The sequence below is a fragment of the Eumetopias jubatus genome, unplaced genomic scaffold, assembly GCF_037043125.1.
Source record: "Eumetopias jubatus isolate StellerSeaLion01/CBP00866 unplaced genomic scaffold, mEumJub1_p1.0 scaffold_3, whole genome shotgun sequence".
In the NCBI taxonomy this organism is placed as follows: Eukaryota; Metazoa; Chordata; class Mammalia; order Carnivora; family Otariidae; genus Eumetopias; species Eumetopias jubatus.
This window is the reverse complement of record NW_028274809.1, coordinates 19,915,332-19,939,209: the sequence shown is the minus strand read 5'-3', so window position 1 is coordinate 19,939,209 and position 23,878 is coordinate 19,915,332. Positions and strand designations below refer to the sequence as shown.

Here is a 23,878-nt window from a genome sequence, read left to right as displayed (position 1 = left end):
GGCGCCCCTCCATGTATTTCATAAAATGCATCTTGAATGATTATCTATAATCTTGTCAGCGTGTGTGTGGCTGGAGAGTAAGAATTCGATCATTCTGTATTCACAGCAGGCTCATGCCTGAGCCTGCATTTCCTGTTTCAGATGACAGAGACTGTGTTTTAATTTCCCAATATAATGCCTGGCACAGCCTTACCTGCAGAAAGGTGTGTTCACAATGACTTTTGATGAGGCTTCATGATTCTTCACTTTGCATGCATAGACATAGACTTAGAGACATACAAAGTCCCTCGACCTGGAAGGGCCTCTGCAAAGTAGCCTGTCGGTCTTCTCTCCTCTCTGCCTCCTGTGCGGCACTCACAGGTGGGAAGCTAATCACAGGTGGGAGCCTAATTCCATTCTATCTGATACTTGTTTATTCAGACCCTTGGGGTGCCAGGCCCTGAGAAGAAGCTGGATTGTGAGTAAGGAGACAGGGAGGGAGCAGGCCAAAGGTTCTGGCCCTCAAGATGTATCCATATAAGAGAAAGTCCATGCATGTCTGGGGTTTCTGAATGAAGCCAGGATTAGTTGTTGGGATTACAGTTCCGTTTAGGAATACCTCAACCCATCTCTTGGCTTTTTTGAAGGGGGAGGCTGAGGCCTCCAATTCATTGTACGTAATGATCCTATACGTCTCTGCTCTCCACGCTGGGGACCCAGCCTTTGGATCCAGCTGTCCATCAGAGGGAGAGAGTGTGTGATTCGGGGGTCAGCTTATCCAGCCTCTTAGGCCCGAGCCCAGGATGCAGGGAAGAAAATAAGAGCACTGCCTCACCTGCTTCCCTCCACCAACCAACTCCCAGCAGCAGATTGCTAACTTGACTGTTGGCAGCATTTCCTTCCCTTCTTGTGCTGGGCCAGGGCTAGGGCTGGAGCCAGAAGGTTTGCCCAAATTTGTCGATGTCACCACGCCTGCCCTTGCATCTACTTCCCTCCCACTGACCTCAACATCTTCTGGAACCCATCAGGAACACAGCAGTGCAGGGGGGCGGGAGCAGGGGGTGGGGGGAATGATGTGGAAATTCCACTGGGCTTGGGAGGCAGGATACCAAGGTCCTACTCCTGTCTCTGCCACCCATTGTTGCATAATCCTGGTTCAATCACACCCTCTGACCTTTATGGTCTCTTCTCATCCTTAAGGGTATATGGTTTACAGGTCACCTGCTTAGGGAGCCCCACGCCCATCTAAATTGGTCCTCTGTCCTCCTTACCATTGGCCCCTCTGCTCGCTCCCTTTATCACAGCACACTTTGTAATCACACACAAGTATGTACATATGTGTGTGTGTATATATATATATATATGTGCGTATATAAATATAAATAAATGCGTATATAATTATGTTTGTTGGCTTATTTGGTCTGTTTCCCTGCCAGAATCTAGATTGCAGGCTCCAGGAACGTAGAGGCTGTGTATCTTTGACCCTTGCATCCACAGAGCCTAGCACAGTGCTTGGCGCAAAGGAGGGCACAGAACAGTAATTTAGTGAATGAATACATGAATGAATGGCCATTGACCCACATGATCTTCCAGGTTCCTTCCAGCTGAAAAAGTTTCAGGCTAGGATTTCCCGCCAAGAGGACCATTCCAGGGCCTCTCGCAGAGTCCCCTGTTGGGGGAAGGTGGGAGGATGTCGAGGGTGGGGGTGTGGGGGTGTGGAGGGGGCGGGGGGCACCCGTCGAGCCTCGACCCCCTCCCCGCCCTCTGGAGATCTTGGACCGGAATCGGCGCAGGTCAGGAGGCCGCACCCGCCCCGACCCCGGGCCGGCCAGCGGGGGCGGGGCCAGGCCGCCTCCTGCGGGTGGCATTCGGGGCTTGCGCCCGGCGGAGCGTGGCGAGGGGGCGGGTTCGAATGCGAGTCGCGGAGCGGGGCGGGGCCAGAATGCCCCCCCACGCCCCCCCAGGCTGGCAGTGCAGGGGGCGGGGCCCCAACCCCGCAGATTCCCTGCCAAGGGGCCTGGGCCGAGCCGTCGCCTAGCAACGCCCCGCCCCGCCCGCCCCCGGTTGGCCGCGGGCGCCTGCCCCCAGCATGGCCTGGCCGGGCTGGCCCGCGCCGTGGCTGTGGGTCTCCGGCTGCGGGCTGCTGCTCCTTGTCCTCGTCCTGCTCGTGAGCCCCCGCAGCTGCCGAGCGCGGCGGACCCTCCGCGGCCTGTTCATGGCGCGCAGCAAGCGGCTGCTCTTCCGAATCGGGTTAGTGCCGGGCTCCGGCGGCGGGATGCGGGGCTCTGGAAGGCGGGCGCGCTGCGGAAAGGGAGCTGAGAGGCGGGGGCCGGGGGGAGGGCTTGGGGGTTCGGACGAGGGCTGGGACATCCAGAGCCAGAGAAGAGCGATCGAAGGGGCGGGCTGGAGAAGCTACTGATTTGGGGGCACTGAGAAGAGCAGGAGTTGGGGGGGGCTGGAAAATTGGGATGGGCAAGAGAAGGATTGGAGGGGCAGGCCAGGGAAGGGGGGCATGAGAAGACATCTGGGGAAAAGGGCCAGATGAGGGGCTGGAGACAGGGAGCTGGAAAAGGAGCTGGAAAAGGAGGGCAGGTGCAGAAGAGAAGGAATGCCTCAGACCATCGAAGTGTCACTTGAAACCGCCAGCTCCCTCCATGTGTCCCTGTCCTTCTCCCCAACACCCAGCTCCCCACCACACAGTGTAAGCTCTTCTGTCCCAAGCGAGAGCCCCAACTGTGTAGGTCCGTCTCTTTCCTTCTATTCCCCCACCCTGGCGCGTGTCTGGAGCCCCAGGCTGTGAAATCCGACCCTTCTCGCTCAGCCAGCCTTGAGGAGGTTCACTGACCTCCAATGTCTTTTTCCTGTCAGAAACCCCTTCCCCCAGTCCTCACTCCTTCCTTCCCCCTACTTTTCCCTTTTCCTGGGACAGACAAGGGGGGTAACCAGCTCTGATCTGCCTGGAGACACTAAAGGGGGGGGGACCACAAGAAGGCTTCCTAGGGCCCCTAATCCCTTCCCGCAGCCAGCCAGGGCTGGGGGCAGGATCGCAAGCCTGAGGACAGCTATGATGGGGACGGGAACTGTGGGAGCCCTGGCCAGTAGCCAGGTTTGGGGGAGGGCCTAAGCCTGGGAATTTCCTGAGCTTCAGAGAGGACATTGTACAATTTGTCCCTCCTCCCCAGACCACCCCAGATCTTCCAAGAAGCTTCAGCACTGGGATTCTGCTCAAACTCAGTCTGAGGAGTAGAGATACAAGGGCTAGTGGCGGGGGGGGGGAAAGTGGAAAAGCATGGGGGGAGAGAGAATCTTGCATGGGTGCCTTTGGGGCATTCACATCTCTGATGGCTCAAACATTGGTCACATTCTTTTTTTTCTTCTAAGATTTTTTTTTTATTATTTTTAAGTAATCTCTACACCCAACGTAGGGCTCGGCACTCAAACTCACAACCCCAAGATCAAGAGTCACATGCTATACCCACTGAGCCAGCCAGGCACCCCAACATTGATCCCATTCTTGATAATGCTCCAACCAAGTCACCATTGCTCTGCAAATAGCGTTAAATAATGAGATTTACAGATATTTAAATAATTTCATATTTGGGACCTAAAGAAAATTTTCCCCATAAAATTTCTGGGAATTTCACAGCTCTATGTGGAGAAGGGTTTTTAAATTTACTTCTGGCTTTCAAAGTCAGTCACATTGAAGTCACACAAATGGACTGAGGAAGTGGAAAAGAAAGGTTTCCGCAAAGAACTGGAATCAGAAGTCCTGAAATAAAAATTTCCAAGATCGCCTTCTCCGCATCCTGAGGGACTGGGTATTCCTAGAACTTAGGATCTGGGAATTTCCCAATTCCCAAAACTTGGAATTCTCAGAGAACTTCTTTGGAATTCGGTTTTTCTGTTGGGCTTTCCTGTGTCTGGATCTCACTATTGCCTTGGAATCAGCTCCCCAAATTTGCAGAGCAAAAGGGCGTGCCTGGAATCAGAATTCCAGATCCTGCCCCTCCATGGTCTGGGAAACAATCAGTTCAGTCCCTTGGGGGAGAGGCTGTTGGCTGCTGGGAGGGACAGGGGGTGTGAGCAGGAAATGGTCTGGGGGAAATGGGCAGGTGTTGCTGCTGGGGTGTTGCCTCCAGGAAGGATGGGGAGGAGGGGGAGGGGGGATCGGATGGGACAGGCTGTGATGGGAAGGGGCAGAATGCGGGGCACACTCCACCCTAAACATGTGGCTGGGAGGACCACCAATAGAGGGTTCCATTGGGGGCTGGAAAGCAGGTGATGGAAATACTAAGAGAAGAGCAGTTATCATTAATAACAGTAATCAGTGGTGTTTGGAAAATTTTATAAAGGGCTTTCCTCAGACATAACCACAGTTGTCTTGGGATGGGGATGACTGGGCATCAGGGAGGGTACATCCAGGCTAACCTGAGATAGACACACACATGGGAGCATGGGAGACAGCGAAGCACATTGCGTGTGGGGTTGGAAGAATCTGCTTTTGAATCCTAGGTTTGTTGCTTAGTAGCCACGGGATCTTGGATCGATAACTCGGCCTCTCTGTGCCTCCGTTATCTGCATCTGTAAAATGGGCATGGTGATTGTACCTCCCTCATGGGGATCCCGTGAGGACCAAATGAAATTGTGCATATAAATGCAAAGGTCTGGCTCATAGTAAGTGCTTGGGAAGTGTTGGCAATGGCTCATTCTGGAGCATGGAGAGTGGGGTGGGAGGGTGGCATTGGCCAGGCTCCTTCTGGAGCTTCCTTCCTTACTTCTCCTGTTTTCCAAGCCTATCTTGTCCACCCACCCCTCAGGAAATCCCACATCCCTTTATTCATCCAATGAACTCCTAATGCTTCTGGGTTGGGATTGTGGGATCACAGATATGAACAGAGTCTGGTTGCTGCTCTCAAAGTATAGGGGAAAGGAACATGAACAGGGACCCAAACTGTGGCAGGAGGCGGGGCACGACAAGTTCCCCAGGGTGTGGCAGGGGGTGACTGAGGAGGCTGGGATTAGAGCGTGGGACTCTCCCATGTGTGCCACCAGCTTTGTGCCTCAGTTTCCCTTTTGCCCTTTTGCCTTCTCAGTGGTAGTTGAGAAGGTGTTGCAGAATGGGGCCCTGTGCCTGGGTGGCTCAGTCAGTTAAGTGTCTGCCTTCGGCTCAGGTCATGATCCCAGTGTCTTGGGATTGAGGCGTTGGGCTCCCTGCTCAGCGGGAAGCCTGCTTCTCCCTCTCCCACTCCCCCTGCTTGTGTTCCTGCTCTCGCTGTCTCTGTCTGTCAAATAAATAAATAAAATCTTTAAAGAAAAAAAGAATGGGGCCCTGAGCAGAGCCTCTGTCTTCCGGGAGGGTTGGGGGGTGGTGAATGGGGAACAAAGCTGAGCTCGTTTGGGGCTCGGAATGTCTTGCACAACTGAGAAAGGAGATGACAGCCAGCCTTTGGGGTGGGCAGTCCTAGCTGCCAAAGCCCTTCTATCCTCCCTGACCAAACCCCCTCTTCATTCCTAGGCAGAGAGGGTCTTTCTTTTTTTTTTTTTTTAAGATTTTATTTATTTATTTGACAGAGAGAGACACAGCGAGAGAGGGAACACAAGCAGGGGGAGTGGGAGAGGGAGAAGCAGGCTTCCCGCCGAGCAGGGAGCCCGATGTGGGGGATGTGGGGCTCGATCCCAGGACCCTGAGGTCATGACCTGAGCCGAAGGCAGTCGCTTAACCAACTGAGCCACCCAGGCGCCCCAGAGAGGGCCTTTCTTGACTCTCCTGACCGACGTAAAACCAACTGTCCCTGGGACAGACCTTGCTTGCTCTATTTCTGCAAGAGGAACCCCTTCTCTGGGGCCTGTGAGGCCCACTGGCTTGATTTCAAGGAGCGGCAAGAATCCTGGGCTGAGGGCCCTGGAGTAAATGACCAACCTGCTTGTGACCTGAATGAAGGCTGCGCAGAGGCACTGGGCTGGGCCATCCCCAGCGCAGCCTGCATGAGGGGAGCAGGGTCCTTTTCCTTTCGCAGGCCTTTGGGACCCTGGGGAGCTACAGCCCCAGCATCCACAGCGGCCCCTTGGCTGCAGGGTAGTTTCCAAAGAGTGGCTCTGAGTGCATGCCTCCTTCCCCGAGCCACATTGCCTACACCCCAGCCCAGGCCTTTGGGGACCCTCCTTCACCCCCTGCAGACCTGCCCGATGCCATTTTCCGCAGGCCTGGATCTCTTTCTACACTTCCGTCTGGGGCCCATCAGACCTTCCTTCCTCCGTATGTCTCTACCTGTCAAATGTTGTTGCATTCTCAAACCTCACCTTCAAAATATATCCAAGCGCACCTGGCTGGCTCAGTTGGTAGAGCACACAACTCTTGATCTCGGGGTCTTGAGTTCAAGCCCCTTGTTAGGTGTAGAGTTTACTTTAAAAAAATAGATAAATAAAAGTAAAATATATCCCAAATCTGAACACACCTATCCGTACTTCCGCTGTTGTCACCCTGGGCTGACCCATGGTCCTCTCCTGCCTGGCCTCCTAAACTGACCGCTTCCTTTGGTGTTTGTACCCCCAAAGTATTCTCAGCACAGCAGTTAGAACGAAACCATTAAGATTTAAGTCAGAAATGTGCCATTCTCTGCTCAGATTCCTCCCGAATAGCTTCAAGGTCCTGTGTGACCAGCCCATCCCCCACCCCACCTTTTATGCTCTTCACCTTGCTCATTCTGCAAGGTGCCTACTCCGGCCACTTGGCTCTTCCCTAAACACTCTACGACAGTCTTACCTCTGAGCCCTTTGATTGCTGTTCTCTCTCACTAGAACCTTCTTCCCCCCAGATGGCCACATGGCTTGCTGCCCCACTCCCTTCAGGTCTCTGCTCAAATTTCACCCTACTGGGGAGTCTTGCTCTGACCACCCCATATAAAAATAGCAACGCTCACACCACTGCACTCTATCCCCTCTACCCTGCTTTGTTCTCCATAGTACATATCACCATAGGGCATCCTATATATTGATTTGTCTATTGGTTTATTGGTTTCCTCCCCCAACCAGAATCTGAGCCACAGGAGGGAAGAAATTTCTTTCCGTAATGTATCCCAGTGTCCAGAACAGTGCCAGGCACACAGTTGGCCCTTGTTAAAAAGTTTTTTGAATGAATGAAAAGCTTGGCGCAGGTGCCGTCTCCTCCATGAAGCCTGCCCAGCCTCCCCGGTCCAAATTCATCTCAGCCTCCAGCATGACCTTGGCCCTGGCCTCCCCCTTAGAGCTTTCACTGCACATTCTGGCTTGTTCTTACATTAGGTGTCCACAGGTCTGATTCCCCCACTGGACTCCTAGCCCAGGGAACGGGACTGAATCAAAGAGGGCCTGGCACTGGGGTGAGGGACAGCAGGGGAAAGCCGAAGGAACAGACCCAAACCCAAATCAAACAAAACCCAGGGGCCTTGGCTGGGCAGGTGGCCAGGATCGCAGGCAGGACTGAGCCCTGGCCAAGAGGCCTCTGGCCATGGCGATGCCTCTGATTCCCCCTGAGAGCCCTCAGCTGGACTCCTCCTCGCTCTGGGAAGATGGATGGAGTCCAGAGTGGGCTGTGAGGGCTGCAGACAGGCATGGAGCCTGGAGCTCGGCCCCGTGGTCCCCCGGGCAGGCCTGTTCCGACCCCGTGCAGGCACTGCCCCTCTCCTGGGCATGGGGAAGTGCCCCATCCCCCAGCTCCAGGCTTGCCAGCAGCTTCGGGAAACTCCCTCCCTAGGGCCTTTTTAGCTGTCTCATTATCTTCTTGGTTTCCTCAGTTTTGAGAAAGTGTAAAACATTGAGCCTCTTTCTGTTCCTAAGGGTCCTGGGAGCAGGCCCCGTTCCAGTAGCGCTCCAGGCCCCTCGGCCCTCAGACAGGCATTTCTGGGTTTGGTTTCATAAAGAGGTGCAAAGCCTAGGGCAGGCTGTGTGTCCTGGGGGGCATGAGAGGAGATGCCAAAAGTGCACCCTTGACCAGAGGCCTCAGCAACCTGGGCCTGTGTGTTGGGGCCCAGTGGAGTTCAGGGCCCAGGACGAGGTGGGACTGACACTTGAGAGCCCTCAGGTCTCTCTGGCCCAGATGGGGAGGCCACCCTCGGGTGGAGGGGAAGAAGAACTCCATTGTGTGTTCTGCACTGGGTGGCTGAGGGATCAGGGGGAGGGGAGGGGCTGTGTCTCAGTCCCCAGTTGGCCCACAGGCCTCCCATGGGGCTACAAGTTCAGACTCAGAAGCCAGAGAAGCCATGCTTCTGTGCAGTGAGGCTGGGAGTGAAAGGTGTGCCCGTGACCCCTCACTGGGGTGACTGGTGCTATGTCCCAGCCCTAACCCCTCAGGGAGGGCCCCCAGGGCAACTGCAGGAGATCACCCCAGGCAGTCTGCCCCCACCCCCACCCAAACCTGCACAGCGGTTTTTCTGAGTCCCAGGAGGCCAATTAGGAAACTTTCTTTAGTTTTTGGTGACGGGACAGTGGGTAGTTCTGGGCCCCAGAAGTGCTGAATCAGACAGAATCCAGGCAAGGGGCCAGGGCGTGGGGCGTGGGGGTGGGGCTGAGGGTGGGGGCAGGGAGAGCAGGGGGAAGAGGAAAAGGTCCAAATTGTCCTGTTTAACCAGCACCCCCAGATCATTCTGATGCAATGGCCTCAGGCCCAGATCCCACCTTTCTGACAATGCCTGGGAACCCCATGGCAGAGAGTTTGAATCCCACATCAGGCCCTGGGGTGTCAGCGGCATCTTGTAAATCATGTGACCTTTCCAGGCTGAGCTGCTCCTTCAGGGAGGAGGAGGAGCACCCGGTTTCACAGAGAGGGAAACTGAGGCGGGGAGTGTGTTCCTGGTTCTTGCCTCTGGCAAAATTAGAAAGGAAGCTGTAGGGGCCCGTTACATGGGGCAGTGACTCCCAGCGAGGTGGGGGGGCTAGCGGATGGGACAGGTTCTTCCCAGTGACTCCTCCACCTTCACATTTTCCTGGCTGGGGTCTGTTCTGTTTTCGTACTCTTCTGCCCACGGAAGCCTCAACCCAGTCGTAAATCCGGGATTAGGAATCAGAGCCTCGATTTGAAAGGGACTTTCAGGATTCTCCAGTTCAGGGTGTCTTACCCTGAGGTCCATGGGGTCTCTGACCTTCTGCGTTCATCAGCAAAATGCAGCACATGTAATGAGTTCGGCCCAAGTGTGGATCTCGACAAGGCTAAAACCAGGGATCCAAGAGGTCCCAGCAGACAGATCCTGGGTTGCGTGTCTGGGTCACTGAAGTCACCCTGACATACCATTTTTCTCAACAGAGGCCCTCAGAGGAGGTTGGTCTACCCATAAATACTTCAGGCCCACTCACGTCATCCTCCACCCTCATTCAGGGTTCGGGGAGGATGTTAGTAGTTAAGAGTGTGAACTCTAGGATCAGGCTGCTGGGGACGAGTCTCTGCCCCACCACTCGCTTTGGTGTGATCCTGAGTGGACCCCTTCCCACCTTTCCGGGCTTCCGTGTCCTCGTCTATAACATGGAGGAACGAATAGTAGCTGCCTCCAGGTTGTTTGGGGGTGGACAGGAGATGACTGGTGGGAGACACTTAGCTCGGGGCTGAGGTGAGGTTGGAAGGAGACGAGCCCGTGAGCTCCAGGGGCGCGCTCTAACCTGCGTGTGCAGACCCCTGTCCAGCGCTCCCTCCGTCTCCTCCGTTCAGGGGCCCCGGGCCCAGACCCCAGAGCCTGGGAGGTTGGAATTTGGTGCCCTGTGACGCAGCCCCACCCATGCCCTTGGGTCTAGGTGACCTGGTTATCAGAGCACCCTGCTGGGCCAGGTGTGGGTGCAGCAGGGAGAGGGAGGGACATGGGAAGCCGATGGGTGAGCGGGGGAGGGGAGAGCAGGGGCAGAGGCCGTTGCAGCTTGGGCCTCATAAGCCCCCACCAGGCGTCACAAGGTCCGTCACAAGGTCCACAGCCGGGCATGGGGCCCGCGGAGCTGATGGAGCACTCTCTGCACCAGGTCACTGCTTTAACACCGGCATGCTGGCCCCCCACCCCCAGCTTTTCCTGGGCACCAAGTCAGCATTTTCTGAGAGCCAGTGTGTGCTGTGCTGGGGCTGGGGGTACCCCGGGGAAGGGTGAGGAGGAGCCAGGAGGAGCAGGCTGGGTCACCAGCCAAGTCCGCCTACACCATGCATGGCACTGATTAGATACCGGGGAGAAGTGGGTAAGGCCCTGCCACTGAGGGAGCAGGGAGGTGGGTTTGAGCCGAGCTCCCAAGGATACTTAGGATTTGAGTAAATCCAGAAGGCCTGGAGGGTATTCATGGCCGCGAGCAGGAGCTGAGACCGGAGCTGAGACAGGAGCTGAGGCAGGATAGTTGTCTGAGATTTGCAGGAGGCATTTGAGGCATTCAAAAGAAGATAGATAATATAACAATTCCCTCGACCTCCCAGCTTAAGCAACAAAATATTACTGACATGGTGAAGTCCCTGTGCCCACCTCCCAGCCTGCCTCCTTCCTGCCCCTGCAGGAACCCAGCTGAGCTGCCCGTTGACCATCCCCTCGGCTGCCTTGATTCTTTCACTACAGCCGTCTGTATCCCCAAGCAATATAGATAGTGCTTTTGCATGTTTTGGCGTTTTTATTTATTTTGTATTTTTTTTAAAGATTTTATTTATTTATTTGAGAGGGAGCGAGCGTGTGTGCACACAAGTGGGGGGAGGGGCAGAGGGAGAGGGAGAAGCAGGCTCCCCGCTGAGCAGGGAGCCTGATGCAGGGGTCGATCCCAGGACCCCGGGGATCGTGACCTGAGCCGAAGGCAGACGCTTAACCATCTGAGCCACCCAGGCGCCCTGCTCTGGCATTTTTAATAACTGTTGCAGATTGTCTGTTTTCCCTGTAGTATGTCTGTTAGCTTAATGTTGTATATTTGAGTTTTGTGCACGTTGAGACCTGGTGCTCTAGATCATTTTGGTTGTCAGACACACCCCTGTCACCAGTGGGGAGCCATGGAGGGTTCTTGAGCAGGAGCAGGACTCATTCAGGTGGCGCTTTAAGAACTTATATTTTTCCATTGGTTTGTGGTTTGGGCAGAGAGCTGAGGAAAGGAGGCCTCATGAAGAGCTTCTGGGGCCTGTTCCCTGGCGCAGCTCTTGTTGGGGTTGTGGGGAGGCGAGACTGAGAGGATTCAGTTTTGGTAGCATGTGTCAGGGAGAGAGTTCAATGTGGAGCTCAAGCTGTGTCACTGGGAGGGTGACATGGCCTTTCCCAGAGGGAGAGGCTGTAGGGGGATATGGGAAGGAGCTGTCAAGGACGGTTCTGGACCCTGGCGACTGTGACACCCAGCCAGCACAGCAGGCAGATGAAGAAGGAGCCACAGCTCTGAGACTGGATAGAGTCACACAGAAGTCACTGTCAGGGAAAGAGCAGGCCTGGGGACAGGATCCCAGGGTCACTGGGTTCTCACCCCCATCTCCCAGCCCAGGCCAGCCTTCCGGTGCTCTGTACAGTGACCCAGACTTCAGGCCCACAAGGCTACCTTGTCCCTCCCCCCATAGCCAAGCAGGGCACCCATCTCAGGTCTGGCATCCATTCCCCCCTACCTCTGCCTCACCCCTCCAGTCCTGTCACCCCGACGGTCCCTTGTCGTGTCCCCCACTGACGACTCAGGTCCTTCGGCCACCTGCCATCCTGCACCCTTTCACCGCTCCCTCCAGCACCGCAGGCCAGCAAGCTCTTAGACAGGGAAGTTGAAGCATGTGCCTCTGTGCTTTAAAACCCACCAGCAATCCCCCCCCGACCCCCACCCCCGGCCTGGCCCCTGCCCACCCCGCTGACCCCTTCCCTGGCACTCTCCATCCTTCCGGCTCTGCCTGGCGACTGCTAGAACATGCCTGTCTGTCTCAGGGCCTTGGTGCCACAGCACCCCGGACAGCCTGCCCTCCCTCTCTCCTTTCCATTTCCGGCTCAGGTGTGACCGTCAGGGAAGAGCCAGGCCTTTTCCCTGATCACCCTCTCCACAGTCAGACTGCCTCCCCTCTGCTGCTCTCTTCCCTCACCAGCTGCACTCAGCCGCTCGCCTCTGACTGATTCCTTTCCTGGTCTGGGGTCTGGCGGCCCTCGCCTCTGACTGATTCCTTTCCTGGTCTGGGGTCTGGCGGCCCTTGCCTCTGACTGATTCCTTTCCTGGTCTGGGGTCTGGCGGCCCTGGCGGCCTCGCTCTCTGCTCTCTGCCCTGCATCCAGCACGTGCAGCAAGGATTTGCTGAATAGAGTGAATGAAAGAAAGGGGCCTTGTTGACGGCAGCCTCCCAGTGCACAGCTCCTGCCCTCGTGGCTCTTGACCTTCGCTGGGGGAGAAAGCACATATAAGAAGCATCCAGTAAGGGAAAACAGGCAACGTTTATCAGTGCCTCCTGAATGTGGACAGCCATGTTCCAACAGCTGTGAGGGGGGCCCGGCTGAAATCGGGAAGGAAGCGACAGTTGCTAAACCTTCCACCCACCAGGCCCTCGGCGGACTGTTCACATTTGTTATCTTGTTTTATGTCACTGAATGTTCACACAGTCCTGCAGGACTAAGTCCTGGTGTCTCCACTTTGTAGATGAGGAAGCTGATCTAAGAGACCAATAACTCGCCCAAAGACATGGGGCTGGGGGCGCCAAGCCATCACTGGAACCCAGAGCTTCCTATGGCTAGGGCCCGGGCACTTTCCATAAGCCTAAGTAGGAAGGAGGAAGGTCAGGAACAGGACTCCAGGCACGGATGCGAGGTGGTGTCAGGGCACAGAGGAAAGTGATTTTATTGACTTATTTATGGTCTTTTAAGTTTTCATTTTGAAATAATTTCAGACTTGCAAAAACAGTACACAGGATCCCCCATACACCTCTCGCCCAGCTCCCCTGAATGTCACGTCTTCCCTAACAACAGACAGCAAAACCGAGACGTTAACGTCCATATAAACTCTTACTGACTCTCCAGACCTTACTGAAATTTTTCCAGTTGTCCCATTAACATTCCTCTTCTGGTCTGGAATCCAGTCCTGGATATTTATGTTGTTCCAACCAATCCCTTCCTGCTGGGCATATCTGGTGTGCCGGCTCTGTAATTACAAGAACACAGCACAGAGAATGGGCAGCCCCTGCCGGCTGGCTGCCTTCCTCCCCGCGGGGACTTTTACACTTCCCGTCTGTCCCGTTCTTGGTGAGGCTTCTGGCCCAGCGGGCTCCCTCGCTTCTTGGAAATGTCACCTCCAGAGTGGCCTTCCTTGATGTCACCGTTCTCCGTTCTGTTGCCCAGTTTGGTGTTGTCATCTTGACTTGACAATATGTTTGTTATCCTGCCGGTCCCACTAGCACATAAGATGCCAGAGGGCAGTGACTCTGCCTTACTCACTCTGCCCAAAGCCGAGCCAGGCCTCACTAAATATTGTTGCATGGGTGAAAGTGGGAAGATCTGCAACAGATTTGAAAATGAAACAGAAAGAGGGCCAGGGTGACTCAGTCGGTTGGATGTCTGCCTTTGGCTCGGGTCGTGATCCCAGGGCTGGTCTCCCTGCACAAGTGGGGACCTGCGTCTCCCATTCCCACTGCTGCTCCCCCTGGCTGTACGCTCTATCTCTGTGAAATAAATAAATAAAATCTGAAAGAGAGAAAGAGAGAGAGAGAGAGAAAGAAAGAAAAGAAAGAAACAGAGAGAAAGAAAGAAAAAGAAAGAAAGAAAGAAAGAAAGAAAGAAAGAAAGAGAAGAAAGAAAGAAAGAAAGAAAGAAAGAAAGAAAGAAAGAAAGAAAGAAAGAAAGAAAGAAAGAAAGAAAGAAAGAAAGAAAGAAAGAAAGAAAGAAAGAAAGAAAGAAAGAAAGAAAGAAAGAAAGAAAGAAAGAAAGAAAGAAAGACTATGGAAACTGGACATAAAGACACAGAAAGCATGGCAAAACCCTGCCACAGGATGTCCAAATTCCCCAGGCACACAGGTGCATGGGCACCCGGAACAGAGATGGCAGTGATTAATCTCTAATGCAATCATGGAGACCTGCTCATGTTTGACCAACTTGTTTGTAGACAAATCAGCCACCTCTTCCCAAAGGGGCCTCAAGAGTGGTTGCTCCTGCCCCCTCCACCCCAAGATAGACACAGCAAATCTCCATAGATATTTAGGGTCCATCATCTACCCCCAACCCTGCACCTTGACTCCTCTCAGCCTTTTTTTTTTTTTTTAAGATTTTATTTATTTATTTGAGAGAGAGAGAGCAGGAGAGAGAGCGAGCAGGGGGGAGGGGCAGAGGGAGAAGGAGAAGCAGGCTCCACGCTGAGCAGGGAGTCCGACATGGGGCTCAATCCCAGGACTCTGGGATCATGACCTGAGCTGAAGGCGGACGCTTAACCGACTGAACCACCGAGGTGTCCCTTCTCTGTCTCTGTCTTAATCAGCCAGAATCCCTGCCCCTTTTCTGACTTGCTGGATGACCCTAAACATTGCACAGGAGGCTTTTGACACCAGCAGCCCAGCACCCCACCCTGGTCTCATTTTTCCTTGTGAGAGGCCAAGGTGTGAGACAGCTTGAGGTGGCTCGTCCTGAGCTGGCTGGGCTGCTCACAATATTTGCAGGGCCCGGTGTAAAATGGAATCCGGAGTCTCTTGCTCAAAGAGCAGGAAAAAGGTGCCATGAAAGATACTAAAATATAAGCTTTTCCTTTCTTCTATGATTTCTTTTTTGACTTGTCCTGATGTTTTTATTTATTTATTTTTTTTAAGATTTTGTTTGACAGAGAGAGACAGTGAGAGAGGGAACACAAGCAGGGGGAGTGGGAGAGGGAGAAGCAGACTTCCCGCGGAGCAGGGAGCCTGATGCGGGGCTCCATCCCAGGACCCTGGGATCATGACCTGAGCCGAAGGCAGACGCTTAACGACTGAGCCACCCAGGCGCCCCTGTCCTGATGTTTTTAATTTGCTACTCAACATCAGCATAAGTAAAGAAAAATTAAAAATCGAAATTATCAGCATGAATTTTGCCTTTTGCTTTATTATATACAATCCCAGTTTTTTGTTTTTGTTTTGGGGGGGTAGGGTTACAGGTGGGAGGGGGAGAGAATCCCAAGCAGGCTCCACACCCAGTGCAGAGCACTATCCCACAACCCTGAGATCAGGACCGAACTGAAACCGAGTGGGAGGCTCAACCGACTGAGCCACCCAGGCACCCCTGTACAATCCCAGTTTCAAATGCAAATATAAGGACATTTAAGTCACATATGAAATCACTGAAACTGTAATTCACATTTCCTAGCTTGTACACAGTATTTTGTTCTTACCCAAGCAGTGGAAATACCGCACAAAACAGAATTACCTGTTTCTTTTTTCCCTTTTGGTACACCCGCATTCTGCCAGCCCCGTCTGCCTCCGGCTTTACTAATGAGCCCGGGAGGACGGAAGGGGCAGGACAGATGGGCTACCCTCTTTCCCTTGCCTCCTGTAGCATTGTTTGCAGCGAAAACGGATCATACAGGGAAGTAACACGAGTAAGAAAGGATGGGGCAGGGGCGCCTGGCTGGCTCAGTCGCTAAGCGTCTGCCTTCGGCTCAGGTCGTGATCCCAGGGTCCTGGGATCGAGCCTCACATTGGGCTCCCCGCTCCGCGGGAAGCCTGCTTCTCCCCTCTCCCACTCCCCCTACTTGTGTTCCCTCTCTTGCTATGTCTCTCTCTGTCAAATAAATAAAATCTTTTAAAAAAAGAAAAAGAAAGAAAGGATGGGGCAGGGTTTCTCGGTCATTTGTGTTTCTTTTTTTTTTTTTTTTTTTTAAAGGTTTTATTTATTTATTCATGAGAGACAGAGAGAGAGAGAGAAGCAGAGGGAGAAGCAGGCTCCCAAGGAGCAGGGAGCCCGATACGGGACTCGATCCCAGGACCCTGGGATCATGACCTGAGCCGAAGGCAGACGCTTAACCATCTGAGCCACCCAGGCACCCCATTTGTGTTTCTTAGAACACCTTCTTTATGCATCTGAAGCACGTTCTGGTTTGGACCAAAGGCGTGGCCTCTGTATACATAGATGCATACTCACCTTGCAGCCCCTTTGAGTCTTGAATTCCCACCACGGTGGGGCCACCAGAATCCTGTGCTAGGGGGCACCATGAACGTGGTAGATGTGGGCTGGGGGAGGGGGCAGCAGGAACTGAGCATGCGCATACTGTGTGGTCTTCGACCCCGGCATATTCCCTTGTCCTGTCAGACTTCACTTCCGGGACACAAAGCCAGAGGTAAAATCATTAAGAATTTCAAGACGGCGGCAGTGGAGCGTGGAACCCAGCGTGGGGCCGTGTGTGCCTGCGCCAGTCACATGCTCGCCCTGCATGCCGCCATCCTGTGTTTGGAGGACTCTTAGTCACAAGACCCCTCTGTGCCTTGTGCCACTTTCTCGCCTTTCCCATTTGTAGCCTGGGATGGCCTGACACGGTGGTGGGAAGAGGGAGTGTGGTCAGGCCATGCCGCCTCACCTCTCCCTACTTCCTCCGCCAACCCGCGGGACGGAACTTTCTATAGTTTCCCCTAACAAGGCCCTGCTGTCTGCTGCCTCTGGGCCTCGCCTGTTGTTTTCTCTGCCCCAGAGGCTCTCCGAGTTTGGTCCCCGGGCCAGCGGCAACCAGCAGCACCTGGACCTTGTTAGGAATGCACATTCCCAGGCCCCACCCCAGACCGGCTGAGCTGGCCCAGACAGGGGGGTGGGGCAGAGAATCTGGTTCAGCAGCTCCGCGGCGGGATGTGATGCGCCACTGCTCTTTGGAACTATGTTTTCCACCTCATTTCAGCTTCCTAACTCCTACACCCTTTTTGTGGAATAAACCCCTCACCCTCTGAGTCCCTTCTGTGAATCCCTCAGCTCACATCTCCCCCGATGGGCCTGAGGCTTAGGGTGTGTCTGTCCCCTTCTCCCTCTTGGCCTGAGGACTGAGCAGGGCAAACAGTAGGCATACACGTGATGGTAGAGATGCACCGACTCAGGGTGCGGCCAAGGGAGTGGAGATGGGGGACCCCCGGCGTGCGCGGGGGGCGGGGCTGAGCGCAGACCTCCCGCCCTGCAGGTACAGCCTGTACACCCGCACCTGGCTCGGGTACCTCTTCTACCGCCAGCAGCTGCGCAGGGCTCGGAATCGCTACCCCAAAGGCCACTCCAGAACCCAGCCCCGCCTCTTCAACGGTGAGCTCTGGCTGCCCCGGGCCAGCATGGCCCCAAGCTGTGCCCACCCCCCCCCCACCCCCGCCTATGCCCCATCATATTACCTCCCTCCACCGCTGGGCTCCCTGCCCGGCACCCCGCCCACAGCCCATCTCTGTCCCCCAGGAGTGAAGGTGCTTCCCATCCCCGTCCTGTCAGACAACTACAGCTACCTCATCATCGACACCCATGCCCGGCTGGCTGTGGCTGTGGACCCCTCAGACCCTCAGGCCGTACAGGTGAGGGGAGGACTGGGTGGGGGCAGGGGTACTTTGGGTCACCGTGGGGACTGGCAGCTTTCCCTCACTGGAGAGGGGCTGTCCCTGATCCCTCTGCCAGTGGGATGTGCCCCCTCCTTGTGCCCTCACACAGAGACCCTGACATGCAAGTACACACAGAGACCCCCCCCACAACCACAGCGGGGGGTGGGGCCAGTGTCCAGGGCTTGGCGGGGGCTGGGGGGGGGGTGCGGACAGCCGTGGGGGAAGCCCAGCCAGAGGGAAAGGGACGCCGACTCAGGACCATGGTCTGAGGTTTCTTCTGTCTTTCACTCTCTGTGGTGCCTTTCTGACCCTCCTACTTCTCTCCTCATCTGTGTCTGTCAGTGTCTGGGTCTCTCCAGCTTTCCTTCCCATTTCTTATTTCTCTGTGTGCATGTGTATCTGTGTGTTCCCCTGCCCCTTGCATCTCCCTCCACCCACCTCCCCATGGCCTCCCCTACGCCCTGGCTCAGCCTCGGCTGCCCCCCTTCTCCCCAGCCTTCTCCTCCCTACCCTCTCACTCTCTAGCTTCATCACCTCCCTGTCCCTCATCCTCCCTGCTCTCGCCCCTTTGCCCAGCACCTGCACCCCTGTCCCTTGCTGCACACTGCTCCTCAGTCTCAGTACCTCCTCTCTCCCTCAGGCTTCCATTGAAAAGGAGGGCGTTAATTTGGTTGCCATCCTCTGCACCCACAAGCACTGGTAAGGGGCTGGGGTGGGGGTCTGGGTACAGATGATCTTCCCTGGCCAACCCTTGCCCCAGTGGGCTTGGCAGGACTAGGCCCAGTGAGGACACGCTGGGCTGGGGGGCAGGGAGTCAGGATGCGAGGGCACCCACCTTCTTCATAAAGTTATGGGGGCACCAGCAGAGAAGGAGGGAATGGGTGGGTCTCCCACCGCAGCGCTTATCAGGCTCCTGAAACCCTAGAGGAGGGCAGGGCAGGGCAGGCATTTATCTTTCATTCCTTGGGCACGTATTAGATGCCCAGTGTGCTCAGGACATGGACAAACCCTGTGAGCTCTTTCCCCAAGGAGATTATAGTCCGGTAGGGGAGACAGCCCTGTGTGACAGTGTACAACAATGACAAACATTTAGGTGGCAGTTGGCACAAAGTACACGAGGTGGGGGCCCTTGGTGAAGTGTGACCAGATCCACTTGGAGGAATTAGAGGCTGACGACCCTGGAGCTGAGAGAGTCCAGAAAGATTGGTCGGCACTGCCTGGGCATGGAGGGGAGGGATGGCAAGTCGTGGGGATGACACTGCGAGCAGGGGAGCAGCTCACACAAAGCCTAGAGGTGTGGACAGCTTGGCTCAGTTCAGAAGCCTAGGGCTCAGGGCTCGAAGGCCTGGAGATCTAGAACGAGGAAGGCAAAGAGGCTTCGTACCATTGCCCCTCAGAGTCCCTGCCTGTCTCTGCCATCTTCCAGGGACCACAGTGGAGGAAACCGTGACCTCAGCCGGCGGCACCAGGACTGTCGGGTGTATGGGAGCCCTCAGGACGGCATCCCCTACCTCACCCAGTAAGTCCCTGACCCGGGGTGGGTGGCCCTTCTGTGCCCCCTTTCCCACACCCCATCCTGCAGTCGACTATCGCAGGACTGCCAGCAGTTGGATCTTTGCTGAAGCCCTTCCTGGCCCTTAGAGGGCAGATCACAGCCCACCCCCCAACTCATCCAGCCATGGTCCCCAAGAGAGGGAGAGGCGAGGGTTTAGATCTGAAGCCCTAGGCACTGTCAGTGCCTTCCCTCTCTGGTGTGGAAGCCCTGCCTCCTTCAAATCACCCAGCTCCTTGGACCTCGGGTAGGCCAAGGATCGGCACGGCCGAAGCTCTAGCACCTTCTCTCCCCTACTGCCTTGCTTCTTAGTCCCCTGTGTCATCAAGATGTGGTTAGCGTGGGACGGCTTCAGATCCAGGCTCTGGCCACTCCTGGCCACACGCAAGGCCATCTGGTCTACCTGCTGGATGGGGAGCCCTACAAGGGTCCCTCCTGCCTCTTCTCAGGGGACCTGCTCTTCCTCTCTGGCTGTGGTGAGTTCCTCCCAAAAAGGGAAGCAGGAGTGGGGGGTAGGGGTCAGGGCAGAGACCCGAGGACAGCACAGCCCCATGCAGTACATGAAAACTTTGCTTTCAGTGCAGACACTGCCTGGCTGTTACTCCTATGCATGTTAGCCCGTTGTTTTGAACAACCTCACGACTCCCCCACAGGGGATGCACAGAATGAGACAATGCTTGTAACTGAGTACAGACCTGGCAGGGCGTTCATTTCCACTGGGTAGAGCCTGCCTAGTTCTCCAGTACCTGGAGAGACTAGGTTACAAAAAGTCGAGAAGCCCCAAATGAGAGGGTGACCCGTGGGTAGGGAAGGATCGTGGTCCCAGGCTGCGCGGAGTCTCAGAGGGCAGCCCAGGCAAAGAAAGAAGTGGAAAAGAGCCACCCCACACCAACTGTGCTTGGGGCCCTGGGCACTCAGCCTGAAGCGTCCATCCTCCTCTCCATCCACGTGTCAGTATGTGCAATGCGGGCCTTCCCGCAGGCTTGGTTGGGGAGTGACTATGTGGGTTCAGCAACCAGTCGGGGGGGAGGGCATAGAGGCCTGGGGGGTGAGTGTGGCAGGGGCCAGGTTGAGGGCTGGTGGCCAGCCCCAGCTATGCACACTGGTCCCCACCCCCTCCATGTACCTTAGACCGAGCTGTGTTCTTGTACCTTGTAACACACCCACTTCCCCTCACCAGGACGGACCTTTGAGGGCACCGCAGAGACCATGCTGAGCTCCCTGGATACGGTGCTGGGGCTGGGGGATGACACTCTGCTGTGGCCTGGTGAGGTCCCCCCTCCCACTCCTCCCTCACTCCCCTAGAGTCCCAGCCGCCCCAGCTGCTGGCCCAGAGGGGACACCACTCCACCTCTGGTGGCTCCTGGAAGCCACCTCTAGCCGTGAGGGCAGAGCCCCTTTCATTCTGGAGTACTGGCTCTGAATGCCTCTGCTTCTCACGCCAACTGCCCCTGACAGCCAGCCCTCGGCCTCTTGGGAGCCCTGTAGGCCCCGGTGCATCCCAGAGAGATGGCTGATATTTTATAGCCAGAGCCGAGAACAGAAAACAGCCTTTGCTTATCAGAGAAGTCAGTAAATCCGCTCCGCACGTATCCACTGCATGCATCCATATCCCACATTGCATGTGCATCCGTCCCCATGCATGTATGTGGCACGTCTGTCCGTCCATCCGTCCAGACACTGCATGTCCCTACATACATCCACGAACATTGGATAGCCATAGTTTCTCAAACACATCGCTGAGATGTCAGCTAATCTTCGGAACGTATATTTATCCATCCACTCATTTGACAAATACTTGACTGAACGCCAGATGCATACCAGGCTCTGTCCTAGGCTCCGGGAATGCATCTGTGTTCTAGTAGCATTATTTTTTCCACTTGCCAGATGACAAAACTGCGGCTCAGAGAGGTGCCATGACTTGGCTGAGGTTGCACAGCTGGGCAGGGGCGGAGTCAGGGCTAGGATGCAGGGCTCCCAGCTCCAGGTCTGGTGGTTTTGCCCCTGAACCGCTTTGGCCCCTTCACTCGTGGCTGGCCTGTGCCCACATTTAGAGAAGCAGCCCCGTGTGGTTGGGGCTCTCCCGGCAGTGCCAGCCCTCCCCCTGGTCGTCAGGTACCCGGAGGGCTTTTTCTGACCGCACCACCCCTCTCTCTGTGTCCTGCATCTTGCCCCCCAACCACCCCCCGGTGGTCCTTAGGTCACGAATACGCAGAAGAGAACCTGGGCTTTGCAGGTGTGGTGGAGCCCGAGAACCTGGCCCGGGAGAGGAAGATGCAGTGGGTCCAGAGGCAGCGAATGGAGCGCAAGAGCACGGTGCGGGGCAGGGCCTGGGGTCCAGGCCAGGGGAGGGGGGGTGTTTTGCCCAGGGCACTCCCCAGCAGGAGCCCCTCCATGCTGAGCTGCGGCCTGCAGACCCGTCCCTAGAGCCCCGACATGTTTGGTACACAGGCCTTCAAGAGAGGCCCCCTGGCCCCTGAGATGGGAGAGGCCAGGGAGGCTTCCAGACTCTCGCCGCCAAATGCCAAACCGGTGCCTCTCGTCCCACAGTGCCCGTCCACCCTGGGAGAAGAGCGCTCCTACAACCCCTTCCTGAGGACGCACTGCCTGGTGCTGCAGGAGGCTCTGGGGCCAGGCCCGGGCCCCACGGGGGACGATGGCTGCTCCCGGGCCCAGCTCCTGGAGAAGCTCCGCCAGCTGAAGGACCTGCACAAGAGCAAGTGACAGCCCCCCAGCCCACCACAGCCCGCCCCCCCATGGCGGGGAGCCCCCCCCCATCGCCCACACCACACCATCCCCCTCATTTGCTGCCACCACCACCTCATCGGCACCCCCAGTGGGCCTCAGGCCCCAGCACTGTCGGGGGGCGGAGGGGCAGGGGGACGAGGCCATGAGACCGAGAGGATGGAGGCTGGTCGAAGGCTCGGAGGCCCCACGGGGCCGGGTGGGGGGGAGGCTGAGTCATCCAGGGCCAGAGGAAAGGGGGAGCCTTGGGACATCTCCAGACCCAGCTGGGAGGGTGCCTCCTCCCTGGCTCTGCTCCTGCCCCTGGTGAGGACGCAGAGAGTGCTGGTTGGCGCTCCCTCAGGAGGCCTCACCCGCTGTAGCCCCTGAGCCCAGGCCAGCGGGAGTCGTGAGCGGGTTCAGACCTCTCCCCCCTTCTCCCTTCCAGGCTTGGGAAAGACACGCAGGCCCCCCAGAGTGGCCTGAGGTGTGGTGCCTTGGAAAAGCAGTCACTCAGAGGGGCAGCTGGGCTCTGGTGTCCAGAGACACTGGCCCTCCTCCCCAAGCCTCCCCGCTGCGTCCCCCCCACCACCATGAAGGCATTTTTTTTTAAACAGAGCCATTTCTGGGAAAGATGAAAGGGCTGGACATCCACGTGTCTGGACAGTCTCGGCCTCAGTGAGTCCCCTGCAGCCTGGAAGAGGGAGGGTCCTGGTTGCCACAGAAACCATGCCCTCAGGCTGAGGAGACACCAGGAGCTGGGACTGCAGCCCCACAGGTGGGGCCCAAAGGACCCCCCCCTTCCCAGGGGGCAGAGAGCCATCCTCCGCCCGGGCTGCAGCAGTCTTCTCCTGATGGCTCTTGTTCTTAGGAACTTCTGCCTTGTTCTAACTCCTGCTTTACTCTCAGGCCCTCTCCTCTTTTAGTTATGAAGCCATTTCTCTGGCCCTCTGCGGTTTGCCACGAACATCCCCATGTCATTTCTCATTCGATCCTTGGTCCCATCCTGGCTGGGGAAAGGGGTCTACGCAGCAGAGTGCAGAAATTGGAAGTCTGGGAGCAGAGAGCGGTCAGCTCTTGAGTGAGTGGTGACCTCCAGGACCCCAGGTCTGAAACCCAGCTCAGCCTCTCCTCCGGTCTCTGGCCCACGTCCCTTCGGGGCCACAGAGAGGATCCCTAAGGTCCTCGAGCAAGCATACCTCGGGTCAGCTGGGAGCCTTCTCTTCCTGTGTTCAAGCTTTCCCTCGGGCTCTGCTCGCCTCTGGTGAGCCTCTGAGATGCCCCCTGCCCTCAGTTTCCCCTCATCATCCCACCTCTGCCTCTGTCCCCAGCCATAGCCTCTGGTACCAACTCTAGCAATACCACCAGAATAGAGTTCCCCGCCCCCCTGAGACATGCAGTTCCATGCCGCTGTGCCTTTGCTCATGCTGTTCCTTCAGACTGGAATGCCTTTCCCCCGCTCCTCCGGCCTTGTCTGCCTGGCAAACACCCACTCATCTCTCACAACCCCCCTCAAAGGCCCCCTCATCCAGGAAGACAACCCCCATGCCCCTCACCCTCCAGGCTACCTCTGCTCTTTGTAAATGCTTCTCCCTCGTGGCACTTCTCACACTGTGTTTTACTTGTTTACATGTTTGTCTCCCCTTCTAGACTGTGAACCCTTCAGGGCATGGACTATATCTTATGCATCTCTGTAATTCTGCGCCCAGCACGGTGCCTGGCACACAGGAGGCGCTCAATAAATCTTGAATGAATGAATAATTTAACTGGGGCTTGATCACTCAGTGAGATCATCTTTATTGGTGGTTCCGTTTTCCTGAGTTACCAGTCTGCTAACTTGGAGCTACTGCACTCCAAGAGCCTTGGCCCGGAAACAGTGCTATAAATACATCTTCCCATGGCCTGTGTGCACTTTTTCAGAGTTACAACGTGCTTACCTCATTGTTTTCCAGAGCTTGGGAGGCACAGGTGCACCACTGGCCACAGGGGAGAGGAATAGCACTGAGGGGCAAGGCCCTGGCACTAGCCTCTCCTCAACGCGTCTCTTTAACAGAGCCAGACTCTGGGTCCACACCTTAGTCGGTCAACTATCTTGAGTTTAACACTGTGGTTTTGTTTTCATTGTATCTACCTTTGAGGTCATTTTTTTTTAATTTATTTATTTTAGAGAGAGCACACAGATACATGCGGAGG

At 55.9% G+C, this 23,878-nt stretch overlaps 1 protein-coding gene across 1 annotated transcript; it reads left to right on the top strand.

Annotated features, from left to right (window-relative positions):
- The first annotated feature begins 2,039 nt into the window (after window positions 1-2,039).
- Window positions 2,040-23,451, top strand: LOC114200141 (putative thioesterase PNKD). The gene is made up of 9 exons (XM_028092135.2): window positions 2,040-2,229; window positions 17,013-17,128; window positions 17,273-17,385; window positions 18,050-18,108; window positions 18,836-18,928; window positions 19,274-19,437; window positions 20,142-20,228; window positions 21,162-21,277; window positions 21,512-23,451. The coding sequence occupies exons 1-9, from the start codon at window positions 2,069-2,071 to the stop codon at window positions 21,683-21,685; spliced, it is 1,083 nt and encodes a 360-aa protein (XP_027947936.2). The 5' UTR covers window positions 2,040-2,068; the 3' UTR covers window positions 21,686-23,451.
- The last annotated feature ends 427 nt before the right edge of the window (window positions 23,452-23,878 follow it).

Excerpts from the sequence above, each read along its gene's own strand:
- LOC114200141 (XM_028092135.2), top strand. The coding sequence starts at position 2,069 with ATGGCCTGGCCGGGCTGGCCCGCGCCGTGGCTGTGGGTCTCCGGCTGC. Across the intron at positions 2,230-17,012 it reads CGGCTGCTCTTCCGAATCGG|GTACAGCCTGTACACCCGCA; the intron begins GTTAGTGCCGGG and ends CCCGCCCTGCAG. Across the intron at positions 17,129-17,272 it reads CCAGCCCCGCCTCTTCAACG|GAGTGAAGGTGCTTCCCATC; the intron begins GTGAGCTCTGGC and ends TCTGTCCCCCAG.